The sequence below is a fragment of the Ammospiza caudacuta genome, chromosome 36 (assembly GCF_027887145.1).
Source record: "Ammospiza caudacuta isolate bAmmCau1 chromosome 36, bAmmCau1.pri, whole genome shotgun sequence".
Classification (NCBI taxonomy): Eukaryota; Metazoa; Chordata; class Aves; order Passeriformes; family Passerellidae; genus Ammospiza; species Ammospiza caudacuta.
In genome coordinates this window covers 827,586-841,412 of record NC_080628.1, presented here as the reverse complement: position 1 = coordinate 841,412, position 13,827 = coordinate 827,586, and the positions used below count along the sequence as shown (strand labels likewise).

General features: G+C 54.2%; 2 protein-coding genes across 3 annotated transcripts in view; both read right to left on the bottom strand.

Moving 5' to 3' along the window:
- Positions 1-36: 36 nt before the first annotated feature.
- GPS2 (G protein pathway suppressor 2) lies at positions 37-10,653 on the bottom strand. 2 transcript variants are annotated; one of them, XM_058822961.1, is made up of 11 exons: positions 10,426-10,653; positions 9,750-9,859; positions 7,516-7,628; positions 5,410-5,486; positions 4,391-4,467; positions 3,191-3,368; positions 2,188-2,280; positions 1,498-1,577; positions 837-905; positions 411-501; positions 37-339 (listed from the first exon to the last, which is right to left on the bottom strand). In XM_058822961.1, the coding sequence occupies exons 1-11, from the start codon at positions 10,517-10,519 to the stop codon at positions 215-217; spliced, it is 1,107 nt and encodes a 368-aa protein (XP_058678944.1). In that variant the 5' UTR covers positions 10,520-10,653; the 3' UTR covers positions 37-214. The 2 variants fall into 2 exon arrangements, with proteins under 2 accessions (XP_058678944.1, XP_058678945.1); XM_058822962.1 differs by lacking the exon at positions 411-501 and having other exon boundaries at positions 73-339.
- A 1,102-nt stretch (positions 10,654-11,755) lies between these two features.
- The window catches only part of NEURL4 (neuralized E3 ubiquitin protein ligase 4), a 43,522-nt gene continuing 41,450 nt past the window's right edge, over positions 11,756-13,827 (bottom strand). The window contains exon 31 of the mRNA XM_058822932.1: positions 11,756-13,611. Coding sequence (XP_058678915.1) covers positions 13,401-13,611 — 211 coding nt within the window. The 3' untranslated portion in view covers positions 11,756-13,400. The remainder of the gene's footprint in view (positions 13,612-13,827) is intronic.

The following is a 13,827-nucleotide window of genomic DNA, read 5'->3' as shown; positions in this document are numbered from 1 at the left end:
AATTTTTTATTACTTTTTTAAATTTGATAACTTTTATTTCACTGCTCCAGTTCCACCACCATCAATCCATTAATTACTCCATTAATTAATTATTTACTCCATTAATTAATGAATCCATTAATTATACCTCCAGTCACCCGGGGTGGGGGAGGGGTCACCGCCCCCTCCCCTCCCCCCCAAATTCTCTTCAAATTCCCCTCCCCCCTCCATGACGTCACCCCGCCGGGGGCGTGTCCCGCCATGACGTCACGCGGGAGGTGGGCGTGGCCAGGCGTGACGTCATCACTTGTGGTAGAAGCGCTGGCCCTGCCCGTGGGGGAGGAAGGGGCCGTGCCGGGCCTGGGGGGGAGGGGCAAAGGTGAGAGGGGGCGGGGCTTAAATGGAGGGTGGGGGAGGGGCGGAGCACTCACGTGTGGGGGCGGGGCCTGCGGGGCGGAGCCGTGGGCGGGGAAACTTCCGGGGGAGGCGGCGCGGGGGGGGGGCGGGGAACGGCAGCGCCGGCTGGGGGGGGGGGAGGGGAGAGGTGGGGGTGGGGGAGGGGCGGGTGGGAGGGGCACAGGCCCCGCCCATCCCCCACACTCTCACACCCCATTAAACAAAATTTAAACAACCCCAAAATTTTGGGGGGAAAAAAATCCACAAATCTGCCCCTCCCCCACTCCCAGCCCTGCCCCTCCCCCCACCAAATCTTACACCCCTCCCCCCACTCAGCGCCCCCTAAATTCCCCCCTTGCCCTCCCCCACCCCAAATCCCCGCTCCCATTTCTCCTCCCCACCCCTTTAGCCCCTCCCCCTTTCCACAGCCCCTCCCCCACCCCCCAGCCCCTCCCCCCGACCTTGGCGTTGCCCTGGATGGCCACGGGCAGTTGGGGGCTGGGCAGGAGGGCGGGGCCGGGGTGCAGCGCCTGAGGGGGGAGGGGCAGGGGAGGGGTCAGGGGGTGGGCACCCCCCTTTGCCCCGCCCCCATCCTCTAAACCCGCCCCCTTTCCCCTCCCCCCACCCCAATTCCTCTTTTGTTGCCCCTCCCCCACTCCCTCAGGCCCCTCCCCCACCTCGCTGAATCCTGATTGGTTGTTGGCTCCGCCCCATTTTCCCGGCCACACCCCCTTTCCATGGTCCCTCCCTGTTTCCTATGGCTCCTCCCCCTTTCCTATGGCTCCGCCCCCTCATGAACTTGCTGAACCCCGATTGGCTGTTGCCCCACCCCCTTTCCCATGGCCCCTCCCCCTTTCCCGAGGCCCCACCCCACTCACAAGCTCACTGAACCCTGATTGCCCCTATTTCCATAAGCTCCGCCCCTTTTCCTTAGGCCCGCCCCACTCACGGGCTTGCTGAATCCTGATTGGCCTGTTAAGCATGGCCCCACCCCCTTTCAGGAGGCCCCGCCCCACTCACAGGCCTGCTGAACCCTGATTGGCCCCTCTCCCTAAGCCCCGCCCCACTCACGGGCTCGCTGAATCCTGATTGGCCCCTCTCCCTAAGCCCCGCCCCACTCACGGGCTCGCTGAATCCTGATTGGCTGTTGGCGTGCTCCAGCTGCTTCTGCAGCGGCAGCGACGAACTGGGCGGGAGGAACCCTGGGGGGAGGGGAGGGCGCGGGTGGGCGGGGCCACACGGGGACGGCCAGGTGTGCCCCAGGTGTGCCCCAGGTGTGCCCACAGGTACCCACAGGTGTGCCCACAGGTGTGCTCCAGGTACCCCCAGGTGTGCCCACAGGTGTGCCCCAGGTGTGCCCCAGGTACCCACAGGTGTGCCCACAGGTGTGCCCCAGGTGTGCCCACAGGTACCCACAGGTGTGCCCACAGGTGTGCTCCAGGTACCCACAGGTGTACCCACAGGTGTGCCCACAGGTGTGCTCCAGGTACCCCCAGGTGTGCCCACAGGTGTGCCCTGGTACCCACAGGTGTGTCCCAGGGGTACCCCAGGTGTGCCCCAGGTACCCCCCGGGTGTGTTCCCAGTACCCCCAGGTGTGCCCACATTTGACTCAGGTACCGCCAGGTGTGTTTAGGGTGTGCCCAGGTGTGGTTAGGGTATGCCCAGGTGTGCCCAGCTGTGTTTAGGGTGTGCCCAGGTGTGTTTAGGGTGTGCCCAGGTGTGGTTAGGGTGTGCCCAGGTGTGTTTAGGGTGTGCCCAGGTGTGGTTAGGGTGTGCCCAGGCGTGCCCAGGTGTGTTTGGGGTGCCCTCACCTGGCTGTGCGGGGGGGAAGTGCCCGTGCAGGCCGAAGGCGCCCCCTGGCGGCTGCTGGGGCAGGAACGGCAGCGCCGGGAACGCGGCAGGGGCTGGGAGAGACCGGGACGGACCGGTATGGACCAGTATGGACCAGTATGGACCGGTATGGACCGGTATGGACCGGTATGGACCAGTATGGACCAGTATGGACCAGTATGGACCAGAATAAACCAGTATGGACCAGTATGGACCAGTATGACCGGTATGGGCCGGTATGGACCGGTATGGACCAGTACGGACCAGTATGGACCAGTATGGACCGGTATGGACCAGTATGGACCAGTATGGACCAGAATAAAGTCCCTCCCAGTCCCCTCCCAGCATGTCCCAGTATATCCCAGTCCCCTCCAAACCTCTCCCAGTCCCTCCCAGTTCCCCCACTGTCCCCCCCTGTCCCTTCCAGTCTATCCCAGTCCCCCCCAATCCCATCCCAGTTCCTCCCAGTATATCCCAGTATATCCCAGTATAGCCCAGTGCCCCCCAAACCCCTCCCAGTCCCTCCCAGTATATCCCAGTATGTCCCAGTGCCCCCCAAACCCTTCCCAGGGGCCCCCAGTCCCTCCCAGTACAACCCAGTATATCCCAGTCCCTCCCAGTCTATCCCAGTATATTCCAAACCCCTCCCAGTCCCTCCCAGTATAGCCCAGTGCCCCCCAAACCCCTCCCAGTGCCCCCCAGTCCCTCCCAGTATATCCCAGTATGTCCCAGTATATTCCAGTCCCTCCAAACCCCTCCCAGTCCCTCCCAGTATATCCCAGTATAGCCCAGTCCCCCGCAAACCCCTCCTGGTCCCCCCAGTCCCCTCCCAGTATATCCCAGTGCCCCCCAATCCCCTCCCAGTCCCTCCCAGTATATCCCAGTATGTCCCAGTCCCCCCCAATCCCCTCCCAGTCCCTCCCAGTCCCCCCCAATCCCCTCCCAGTCCCTCCCAGTTTATCCCAGTATCCCCAGTTCGCTCACCCCGCAGCTGTTGGGCTCCTCCGTAGGCCGGGGGGGGTTGGGCGGGGGGGAAGGGCGGGGGCGGGGCCGGGCTTTGCCCCACCCCAAAGGGGGCGGGGCCAGGCCCCCCCTGGGCCCCCCCAAAAGCTCCGGGGTCCCCCCCGGCCCCAAAGGGGGGCTGGGCCCCGAAATGGCGGGGCTGAAATGGGGAGGGGGCGTCAGGAAATGGGGAGGGGTCCCGAACCCCCCCAGGAACCCCAAACCCACCCAAAATCCCCCCAAAATTCACCAAATTCCTCCCCAAATCCCCCGCAAACCCCCCAAAATCCCCCCCAAAATCTCCATAATTCCCCCCCCAATCCTTCCAAAATTCCCCAAATCCCCCCAAAAACTCCACAAACCCCTCAAAATCCCCCCAAAACCCAAAGAAATCACCCCAAAATCCCCCAAATCCCCTGAAAATTTCCCCAAAACCCCCCAAAAAAATACCCCCTAACAGCCCCCAAATCCCTCCAAATCACCCAAAATCCCCAGAATTCCCCCAAAGCCCCCAGAATTCCCCCAAAATTCCCCCAAATCTCCCCAAAACCCCTCAAAATCTGCCCTAAACCTCCAAAATCTCCCCAAATTCCTCCTGAATTCCCCCCAAATCTCCCCCAATCTCCCAACATCCCCCAAAATCATCCCAAAATTCCCCCCCAAAACCCCCCCAGACCCCCCAAAATCCCCTTAATTCCTCCCCCAATCCCCTCAAACCCCGCAATTCCCCCCAAGTCCCCCAAAAATCTCAAGCAATCCCCCCAAATCTTCCCAAAATCCCCCCATGACCCCCTAAATCCCCCAAATCTCCCCAAATCCCCCCAAAATCCCCCCAAGAGCCCCTAAATCCCCCAAAATCTGAACAAATCCCCCCCAAATCTTCCCCAAATCCCCCCCAAACCCCTCAAAATCCCCCTCAATTCCCCACAATTCCCCCAAAATCTCCCCAAAATCTCCCCAAATCCCCCCAAATCCCCCCAAAATCCCCCCAAATCCCCCCCAAACCCCTCAAAATCCCCCTAAAATCCCCCCAAATCCCCCCAAAATCCCCTCCAAATCCCCCCCCAATCCCCCCAAGCCCCCCCAAATCCCCCCAAAATCCCCCCAAGAGCCCCTAAATCCCCCAAAATCTGAACAAATCCCCCCCAAACCCCCCCAATCCCCCCAAGCCCCCAGACTCACGCTGATCACGGGGGGCCCGAACATTTGCTTGGCCCGGTCGGCCCCGATGAGCCCCGAGCGAGGCCCCCCCGGGCTGCCTGTGGGGGACCCCAAAATCACCCAGATTAACCCCAAATCACCCCCAAATCGCATCAAAATTACGTCAAAATCACCCCCAAAATCACCCCCAAAATCACCACAAAAATCACCCCAAAATTACATCAAAATCCCCCCCCAAATTTACCTCAAAATCAACTCAAGTATCAAAATCAAAATCACCGAAAATTGGCGCTAAATTACCCAAAAGTCACCCCAAAATCACCCCAAAATTGGAGCAAAATCACCCCAAAATCACCCAGAATTAACCCCAAATGAGCCCAAAAGCAGCCACGGAGCCCTCTGGGACCCCCAAACCCCCCCAGGACCCCCCAAACTCCCCCCAAATCCCCCCAAAAGCCCCAAATCCCCCCCCAAACCCCCTCAGGACCCCCCAAATCCCCCCAGGACCCCCCAAATCCCCCCCAAACCCTTTAAGACCCCCCAAATATCTCCCCCAGGACCCCCCAAACCCTCTCAGGATCCCCCAAACTCCCCCCAAATCCCCCCAAAAGCCCCAAATCCCCCCCAAACCCTCTCAGGATCCCCCCAGATTCCCCCAAAACCACCCCAAGACCCCCCCAAATCCCCCCCAAACCCTCTCAGGATCCCCCCAGATTCCCCCAAAACCACCCCAAGACCCCCCCAAATCTCCCCCAAACCCTTTCAGGACCCCCCCAAATCCCCCCCAAACCCTTTAAGACCCCCCAAACTCTCCCCAAATCCCCCCAAAAGCCTTTCAAGACCTCCCAAACCCACCCCCAGGACCCCCCAAAACCGCCCCCAAGACCCCCCCAAACCCTTTCAGAACCACCTGAAATCCCCTCCCAATCCCCCCAGGACCCCCCAAATCTTCCCCAAATGCCAGCAGACCCCTCCAGGACCCCCCAAATCTTCCCCAAATGCCAGCAGACCCCTCCAGGACCCCCCAAATCCCCCCGTACCTGTCATGCCCAGCAGGTGAGCCCCCGGCACCCCCAAACCCTGCGGGTAGGCGGCCGCAGTCAGCGTGGTCAGGTCACTGCAGGGGGGGGAGAAATCACAAAAATCACCCCAAAATAGGCAAAAATCACCCCAAAAACACACAGATCACCCCAAAAATACCCTAAACAGCCAAAACCAGCAAAAAATCCCCCCAAAAATGCCCCCAAAAACCACCCAAACCCTGAGGGTGGGCGGCCGCTGACAGCGTGGTCAGGTCACTGCGGGGTGGAGGAAAATCACAAAAATCACCCCAAAAATCACCCCAAAATAGGCAAAAACACCCCAAAAACACACAGATCACCCTAAAAATACCCTAAATAGCCAAAATCACCCCAGAACCAGCAAAAAATCCGCCCAAAAATCCCCCCAAAACAGCCCAAACCCTGAGGGTGGGCGGCTGCTGACAGCGTGGTCAGGTCACTGTGGGAATGGGGGAAATCACAAAAATCACCCCAAAAATCACCCCAAAATAGGCAAAAACACCCCAAAAACACACAGGTCACCCCAAAAATACCCTAAACAGCCAAAACCAGCAAAAAATCCCCCCAAAAATGCCCCCAAAATAGCCCAAACCCTGAGGGTGGGCGGCTGCTGACAGCGTGGTCAGGTCACTGTGGGAATGGGGGAAATCACAAAAATCACCCCAAAAATCACCCCAAAATAGGCAAAAATCACCACAAAAACACACAGATCAACCTAAAAATACCCTAAATAGCCAAAATCACCCCAGAACCAGCAAAAAATCCGCCCAAAAATCCCCCCAAAACAGCCCAAACCCTGAGGGTGGGCGGCCGCTGACAGCGTGGTCAGGTCACTGTGGGAATGGGGGAAATCACAAAAATCACCCCAAAAATCACCCCAGAACCAGCAAAAAATCCCCCCAAAAGCACCCAAACCCTGAGGATGGGCAGCTGCTGACAGCGTGGTGAGGTCACTGCGGGGTGGGGGAAAAAATCACAAAAATCACCCCAAAATCACCTCAAAATCACCCCAAAATCACCCCAAAATCACCCCAAAATAGGCAAAAATCACCTCAAAATTACCCAAATCACCCCAAAACCAGCCAAAAGCACCCCAAAACCAGCAAAAATGACCCCAAAACCAGCCCCAAAATAGCAAAAATCACCCCCAAAACAGCCCACAGACACACATCACCCCAAATCACCCAAAATCACCCAAAACCAGCCAAAATCCCCCCACAAACTGCCCAGATCACCCAAAACCACCCCAAAACAGCCCAAAAACCTCCCCAAAAATGCTCAAATCACCCCCAAAAAACCCCAAACCTGCCCTAATCCCCCCAAACCCCTCCTTCAAACCTCAAAATCCCCCCTAAAACACCTCCAAAATCCCAGTTCCGCCCCAAAAATCGCAGTTTTATCCCGAAATTCCAGTTTTTCCTACATTTCCCCAAAACTCCCCCTTTCCCCCATCACTTTTTCCCCTAAATTTCCAATTTTTTCCTCTCGAAATTCCCATTTTTTCCCCATTTTTTCCCCATTTTTTCCCCTTTTTTCCCCATTTTTTCCCCATTTTTTTCCCATTTTTCCCCATTTTTTTCCCATTTTTTTCCCATTTTTTCCCCATTTTTCCCATTTTTCCCCATTTTTTCCCCATTTTTTCCCCATTTTCCCCATTTTCCCGCCATTTTTTCGCCATTTTTTCCCCATTTTTTCCCCATTTTTTTCCCATTTTTTCCCCATTTTTCCCATTTTTCCCCATTTTTTCCCCATTTTTTCCCCATTTTTTTCCCATTTTCCCCATTTTCCCGCCATTTTTTCCCCATTTTTTCCCCATTTTTTTCCCATTTTTTCCCATTTTTTCCCCATTTTTTCCCCATTTTTCCCCATTTTTTGCCATTTTTTCCCCATTTTTTCCCATTTTTCCCCCATTTTTCCCCCATTTTTTCCCCATTTTCTCGCCATTTTTTTGTCATTTTTTTGTCATTTTTTCCCCATTTTTTCCCATTTTTTTCCATTTTTTCCCCGTTTTTTCCCAAAATTCCCATTTTTTTCCACTGTTTTCCCAAAATTCCCTTTTTTTTCCATTTTTCCCCCCAATGCCACCTCTGCTCCTTGCGGCGCCGTTTCTCCTCCTCGTGCAGAACCTTCTTGAGCTGCAGGAAGAGCTGGTGCTTCTCCTCCTGCAGGGCCCCCAGCTTCTCCTGCAGCTTCAGCAGCTGCAAAAATAAAAATTGGGGGAAAAAATGGGAAATTTTGGTGAAAAAATGATGATTTTTGGTGAAAAAATGGGAATTTTAGGTGAAAAAATGGGATTTTTTGGGGGTAAAAATGGGATTTCGGAGGGGCTTTTGGGGGGGTTTCTCCTCCTGCAGGGCCCCCAACTTCTCCTGCAGCTTCAGCAGCTGAAATTGGGGGGAAAAAATAAAAATGTGGGAAAAAATGGGAATAAAAATGTGAATTTTGGTGAAAAAATGGTGATTTTTGGTGAAAAAATGGGAATTTTAGGAGTAAAAATGGGATTTTTGGGGAATTTTTGGGAACATTTAGGCTGATTTTTTTTTATTTTTATTTTTGGGCTGATTTGTTTTATTTTTTGGGGGATATTTGACCTGATTTTTTGGGGATTTTGGGCTGCTTTTGGGTGAATTTTGGGCTGATTTTTGGGTGAATTTTTGCAATTTTTGTGTAGATTTTTGGGCAGATTTTTTTTTATTTTTGGGGCAATTCTGGGCTGATTTTGGGGGCATTTTGAAGCTGATTTTTTTGTGATTTTGAGCTGATTCTGGGGTGAACTTTGGGCTGAATTTTTGGCGAATTTTTGTGATTTTTGTGCTAATTCTTTGGATTTTTTGGGAGATTTTTGGGCTGATTATTTTCATATTTTGAGGTGAATTTTGGGCTTAGTTTTTTGTGATTTTGGGGCAGATTTTGAGCTGATTTTTGGTATTTTTGGTGTTTTTTGCCCACCAGTTCCCGGGTCTCCTCCAGGCTCATCCTCTCCTGCAGGGTGGCCAATTTGGGAGAATTTTTTGGCTGATTTTTGTTTTATTTTTGGGCTGATATTTTGGATTTTTCTGGGGCTTTTTGGGCTGTTTTATTTTTATTTTTCTGGGGAATTTTGGGGTGAATTTTGGGCTGATTTTGTTCTGATTCTGGGGTGAATTTTGGGCTGATTTTTTGGATTTTTCTGGGGATTTTTTCCATATTTCGGGGTGAATTTTGGGCAGATTTTGGGGTGAATTTTGGGCGGATTTTTTGGATATTTGGGGCAGATTTTGGGGTGAATTTTGGGCGGATTTTTTGGATATTTGGGGCAGATTTTGGGGTGAATTTTGGGCAGATTTTTTGGATATTTGGGGCAGATTTTGGGGTGAATTTTGGGCAGATTTTTGGGACATTTGGGGCAGATTTTGGGGTGAATTTTGGGCAGATATTTGGGATTTTTGGGGTGAATTTTGGGCAGATTTTTGGGATATTTGGGGCAGATTTTGGGGTGAATTTTGGGCAGATTTTTGGGATATTTTGGGCAGATTTTGGGGTGAATTTTGGGCAGATTTTTTGGATATTTGGGGCAGATTTTGGGGTGAATTTTGGGCAGATTTTTGGGACATTTGGGGCAGATTTTGGGGTGAATTTTGGGCAGATATTTGGGATTTTTGGGGTGAATTTTGGGCAGATTTTTTGGATATTTGGGGCAGATTTTGGGGTGAATTTTGGGCAGATTTTTTGGATATTTGGGGCAGATTTTGGGGTGAATTTTGGGCAGATTTTTGGGATATTTGGGGCAGATTTTGGGTGAATTTTGGGCAGATTTTTGGGATATTTTGGGCAGATTTTGGGGTGAATTTTGGGCAGATTTTTGGGATATTTGGGGCAGATTTTGGGGTGAATTTTGGGCAGATTTTTGGGATATTTGGGGCAGATTTTGGGGTGAATTTTGGGCAGATTTTTGGGATATTTTGGGCAGATTTTGGGGTGAATTTTGGGCAGATTTTTGGGATATTTGGGGCAGATTTTGGGGTGAATTTTGGGCAGATTTTTGGGATATTTGGGGCAGATTTTGGGGTGAATTTTGGGCAGATTTCTGGGATATTTGGGGCAGATTTTGGGGTGAATTTTGGGCAGATTTTTGGGATATTTTGGGCAGATTTTGGGGTGAATTTTGGGCAGATTTCTGGGATATTTGGGGCAGATTTTGGGGTGAATTTTGGACGGATTTTTGGGATATTTGGAGCAGATTTTTCGGATATTTGGGGCAGATTTTGAGGTGAATTTTGGGCAGATTTTTGGGATATTTGGGGCAGATTTTGGGGTGAATTTTGATGTTTTCTGCCCACCTGCTCCCGGGTCTCCTCCAGGCTCATCCTCTCCTCCAGCTCCTTGCGCCGGCGCCGCTCCTGCTCCTCCCGAACCTTCTGCTCCATCATCTTGTCCACCTCCTCCTCCTCTGCCAGGGGGCACCAAGGGGTCACTCAGGGGTCAGGGGTCACTCAGGGTCACTCAGGGGTCAGGGGGTCACTCAGGGTCACTCAGGGTCACTCATTGGTCACTTGAGGTTTTTGGGGGTCCCAGCTCTGCCCTGACCCCACCCCCTCTCCTAAGGGGGCGTGGTCTGGGCATTGGGGGGGCTGTTGCCATGGAAACGTTGCAGGGGTGTGGCCTGTTACCATGGGAACGCCACAGGGGCGTGGCCGTCCCACAGAAACGGCGCCAAGGCGGCCCCGTTGCCATGGAGACGCTGAGGGGGCGTGGCTTGTTGCTATGGATCCTCCCCGGGGCCTGCTCGCGTTGCCATGGAAACCGCGCCCCAGCCCCGGCGGCCTCGTCCCCGCACGGAGCCCTCGGGGCTCCCCCGAACCCCCCGGGGCTCCCTCGGAACCCACCGGGGCTGCCCCGACCCCGGGGAACCTCTGGGACCCTCAGGGGCCCTCCGGGATCCCCCGAACCCCCCCGGTGCTCCCCCATCCCTCAGGGACCCTCCCGGATCCCCCGGGACCGTCCCGCAGCCCTCACCCTGCCGCTTGCGCTCCCGCTCCACCATGACGTGGCGGTGCAGAGCCCGCGCCATGGCCGAGCTCAGCTTCGGCCGCTCCAGCAGCGCCGGCATCGTGGCAGGAACGATCGCGACCGCGGGGCCGGGCCGGGACGAGGGGAGGGAGCGGGGCTGAGGGGAGGGAGCGGGGCCGGGAGGAGGGAGCGGGGCTGAGGGAAGGGAGCGGGGCTGAGGGAAGGGAGCGGGGCCGAGGGGAGGGAGCGGGGCTGAGGGGAGGGAGCGGTGCTGAGGGGAAGGGAGCCGGGCCGGGCCGAGAGGAGCAAGCGGGGCCGGGGCGGACCGAGCCGGGCGGGGCGGAGGGGAAGGACCGGGGCCGGGCCGGGCCGGGCTGAGGGGAACGAGCGGGGCCGGGCCGAGGCCGCGGTTCCGCTTCCGGAGCGGCGGGAACGGGAAAGGCTCCCCTCAGAGCGAGGCCACGCCCCCTGGCAGCGGGAACGAGGCTAAACCACGCCCACAGAGGTGGCAGCGAAGCTAAACCACGCCCCGAAATTCACCCTGAGGTAAAGCCACGCCCCCTGAGGTAGGAACGAGGCTAAACCACGCCCCGAAATGAGCCGTGAGGTAAAACCACGCCTACTCAAGCGGGAACGAGGCTAAACCCCGCCCCAAACGTTTAGTAAGGCAAAGCCACGCCCCTTCTGCTGGAAATGAGGCTTGACCACGCCTCCTGTTGTGGGAACGAGGCTTAACCACGCCCCGAATTCCTTCTAAGGAAAAGCCACGCCCTTTGTGTGAAAACGAGGCTGAACCACGCCCTTTATCTCCTTGTGAGGGGAAGCCACGCCCCATTTATTGGAAACGAGGCTAAAGCACGCCCCGATTACCATATAAGGAAAAACCAGAGGGTTTTATTTTAGGCAAAAATCGATGTAAACCACGCCCTAACCACCATAAAAGGATAAACCACGCCCCTCAGGGTGAAACCGAGGCTAAACCTCGCCCCGATTTCCTTAAAAAGTTAAACCACGCCCTGAAAATTAAATAAACCGGAACCACGCCCCCTTTTGCTCATTCAGGCCCCTCCCCCAAGCCTCGGGGGAATCCCCGGGGATTCCCCGACCCCTCCCCCACCCCGGGACCCCCCCAAATTTCCCGCCCCTCCCCCACAGAGCACCTGAATTTTTTTTTTTTTTTTTTCTCACGGTTTTTATTTTGGGGAGGGGGGGGAGGGGAAAAGGGGGGGAGGGGCGCGACCTCCCCCTCCCCTCCCCCACCCTCGCAGCAGCTTTAAATAAAAATTCCTTTTTTTAAAAAACAAAACAAAAAAGAAACAAACAAAAAAAAAAACCCGACCGGAAACCCCCAAAAAACCCCAACCCCCCCCCCAAAAAATATTCCCCTCCCCCACCCCCGGATTCACATTTGGGGCAATAAATAAAGGTGGGGGAGGGGCGGGGGGGGAGGGGCTGTGCAGTGGGGGAGGGGGGGGCGAGTGCTGTGACCCCTCCCCCCCCCAAAAAAATGGGGTGAAACCCCCCAAAAACGGATCGGGGACCCCAAAACTGGGGGGATTTTGGGGGGAGTTCCCAAAATTTTGGGGGATTTCACCGATTTTGGGGGGATTTCCCCCATTTTAGGGGTGCCCAAATCCTCCTCAAGTCCAAGAGGAGTCCCCAAATTTGTCCTCAATTTTGGGGGTTCCTCATCCCTGGGGATTTCTTTGAGGGGATTTTCCTTCCTTGGAGAAATTCCCAAATTTTTGGGGTGAAATTCCCAAATTTTTGGGGGGAAGAAATCCCCAATTTTTGGGGTGAAATTCCCAAATTTTTGGGACAAATTCCCAATTTTCGGGGTGAAATTCCCAATTTTTGGGGTGAAATTCCCAAATTTTTGGGAGAAATTACCCATTTTTGGGGTTTAATTCCCAAATTTTAGGGGGAAGAAATCCCCCATTTTTGGAGCACTTTCCCCAATTCTTTGCAGAAATTCCCTCGTTTTTTCTTGGAGGAATTCTCTCATTTTTTTGGAGAAATTCCCCATTTTTGGGGTGACAATTCTCCCATATTTCTGGGGTGATTCTCCCATTTTTGGGTGTGATAATTCCCCCATTTTTGGGTGATAATTCACCCATACTTTGGAGAAGCTCCCCCATTTTTGGGGTGATCTCTCCCATTTTTTGGGGTCATTTCCCCCAAATTTCCCGGGTGATGTCCCCCCTTTTTGAGACAATTTCCCCCCATATTTTGGGAATAATCCTCCCATTTTTGGGGTGACTTCCCCCAATTTTTGAGACAACTTCCCCCCATATTTTTAGGGATAATTCCCCCCATCTTTGAGGCATTTTCCCCAATATTTCCAGCATGATTGCCCCCATATTTTTGGGGATAATTCCCCCCATATTTGGGGTTATTCCCCCCATTTTTGAGGCAATTTCCTCCCGTATTTTTGGGGATAATTCCCCAATATTCTGGGGATGATGTCCCCAATTTTTAGGGCAATTCCCCCATTTTTGAGGCGATTCTCCCCCACATTTTAGGGATAATTCCCCCATATTTTCGGGTGATAATTCCCCCATTTCTGAGGCAATTTACCCCCAAATTTTTGGAGATAATCCATCAAAATTTTGGGATAATTCCCCCCATTTTTGGAAAAACTCCCCCATATTTTTGGGGATAACCCCCCCATTTTTGAGGTGATTTCCCCCATATTTTTGGGGATAATTTCCCCATTTTTGAGGCAATTTTCCCAATATTTCTGGAGTGATTTCCCCCCATTTTTGAGGCAATTTCCCCCCATATTTTTTGGGCTATTTCCCCCAATATTTCTGGGGTAATTCTCCCATATTTTGGGGGCTATTTCCCCCATATTTTGGGGCTGATCTCCCCGTTTTTGGGGCGATTTTTCCCCATATTTTTGAGGCAATTCCCCCCATATTTTGGGGCTATTTCCCCCACATTTTGGGGCTGATCTCCCCGTTTTTGGGGCGATTTCCCGCTCAGTCCACGCGCACCAGCAGCCCGGCCAGCACGGTGGCCCCCGGCTCCTTGGTCACCCACTCCAGCTGGGCGGGGTCCAGCCCCTGGGGGGGCTCCAGGGCCGGGGGGGGGCTCAGCGAGGGGGGCCCGGCCCGGAAGGAGCCCGGACGGACCCAAACCTCAAAGGCCACCTGAGCCCCCCGGGGCCGCGGCCAGCCCGGCTCCCGGAACCTGCCGAGGGAAAGAAAGGGTTAAAAACGTCCTAAAAATGTCACAAAACATCCTAAAACCTACCCCAAAATCCAGCCCAAAACCAGGTCGGCTCTCGGAACCTGGGGCGGGGGAAAATGGGTCAGAAATACCCCAAATCTACCCCAAAATATCCTAAAATTCACCCTAAAATATCCAAAAATCCATCCCAAAATCCAGCCCAAAATCCAGCCCAGC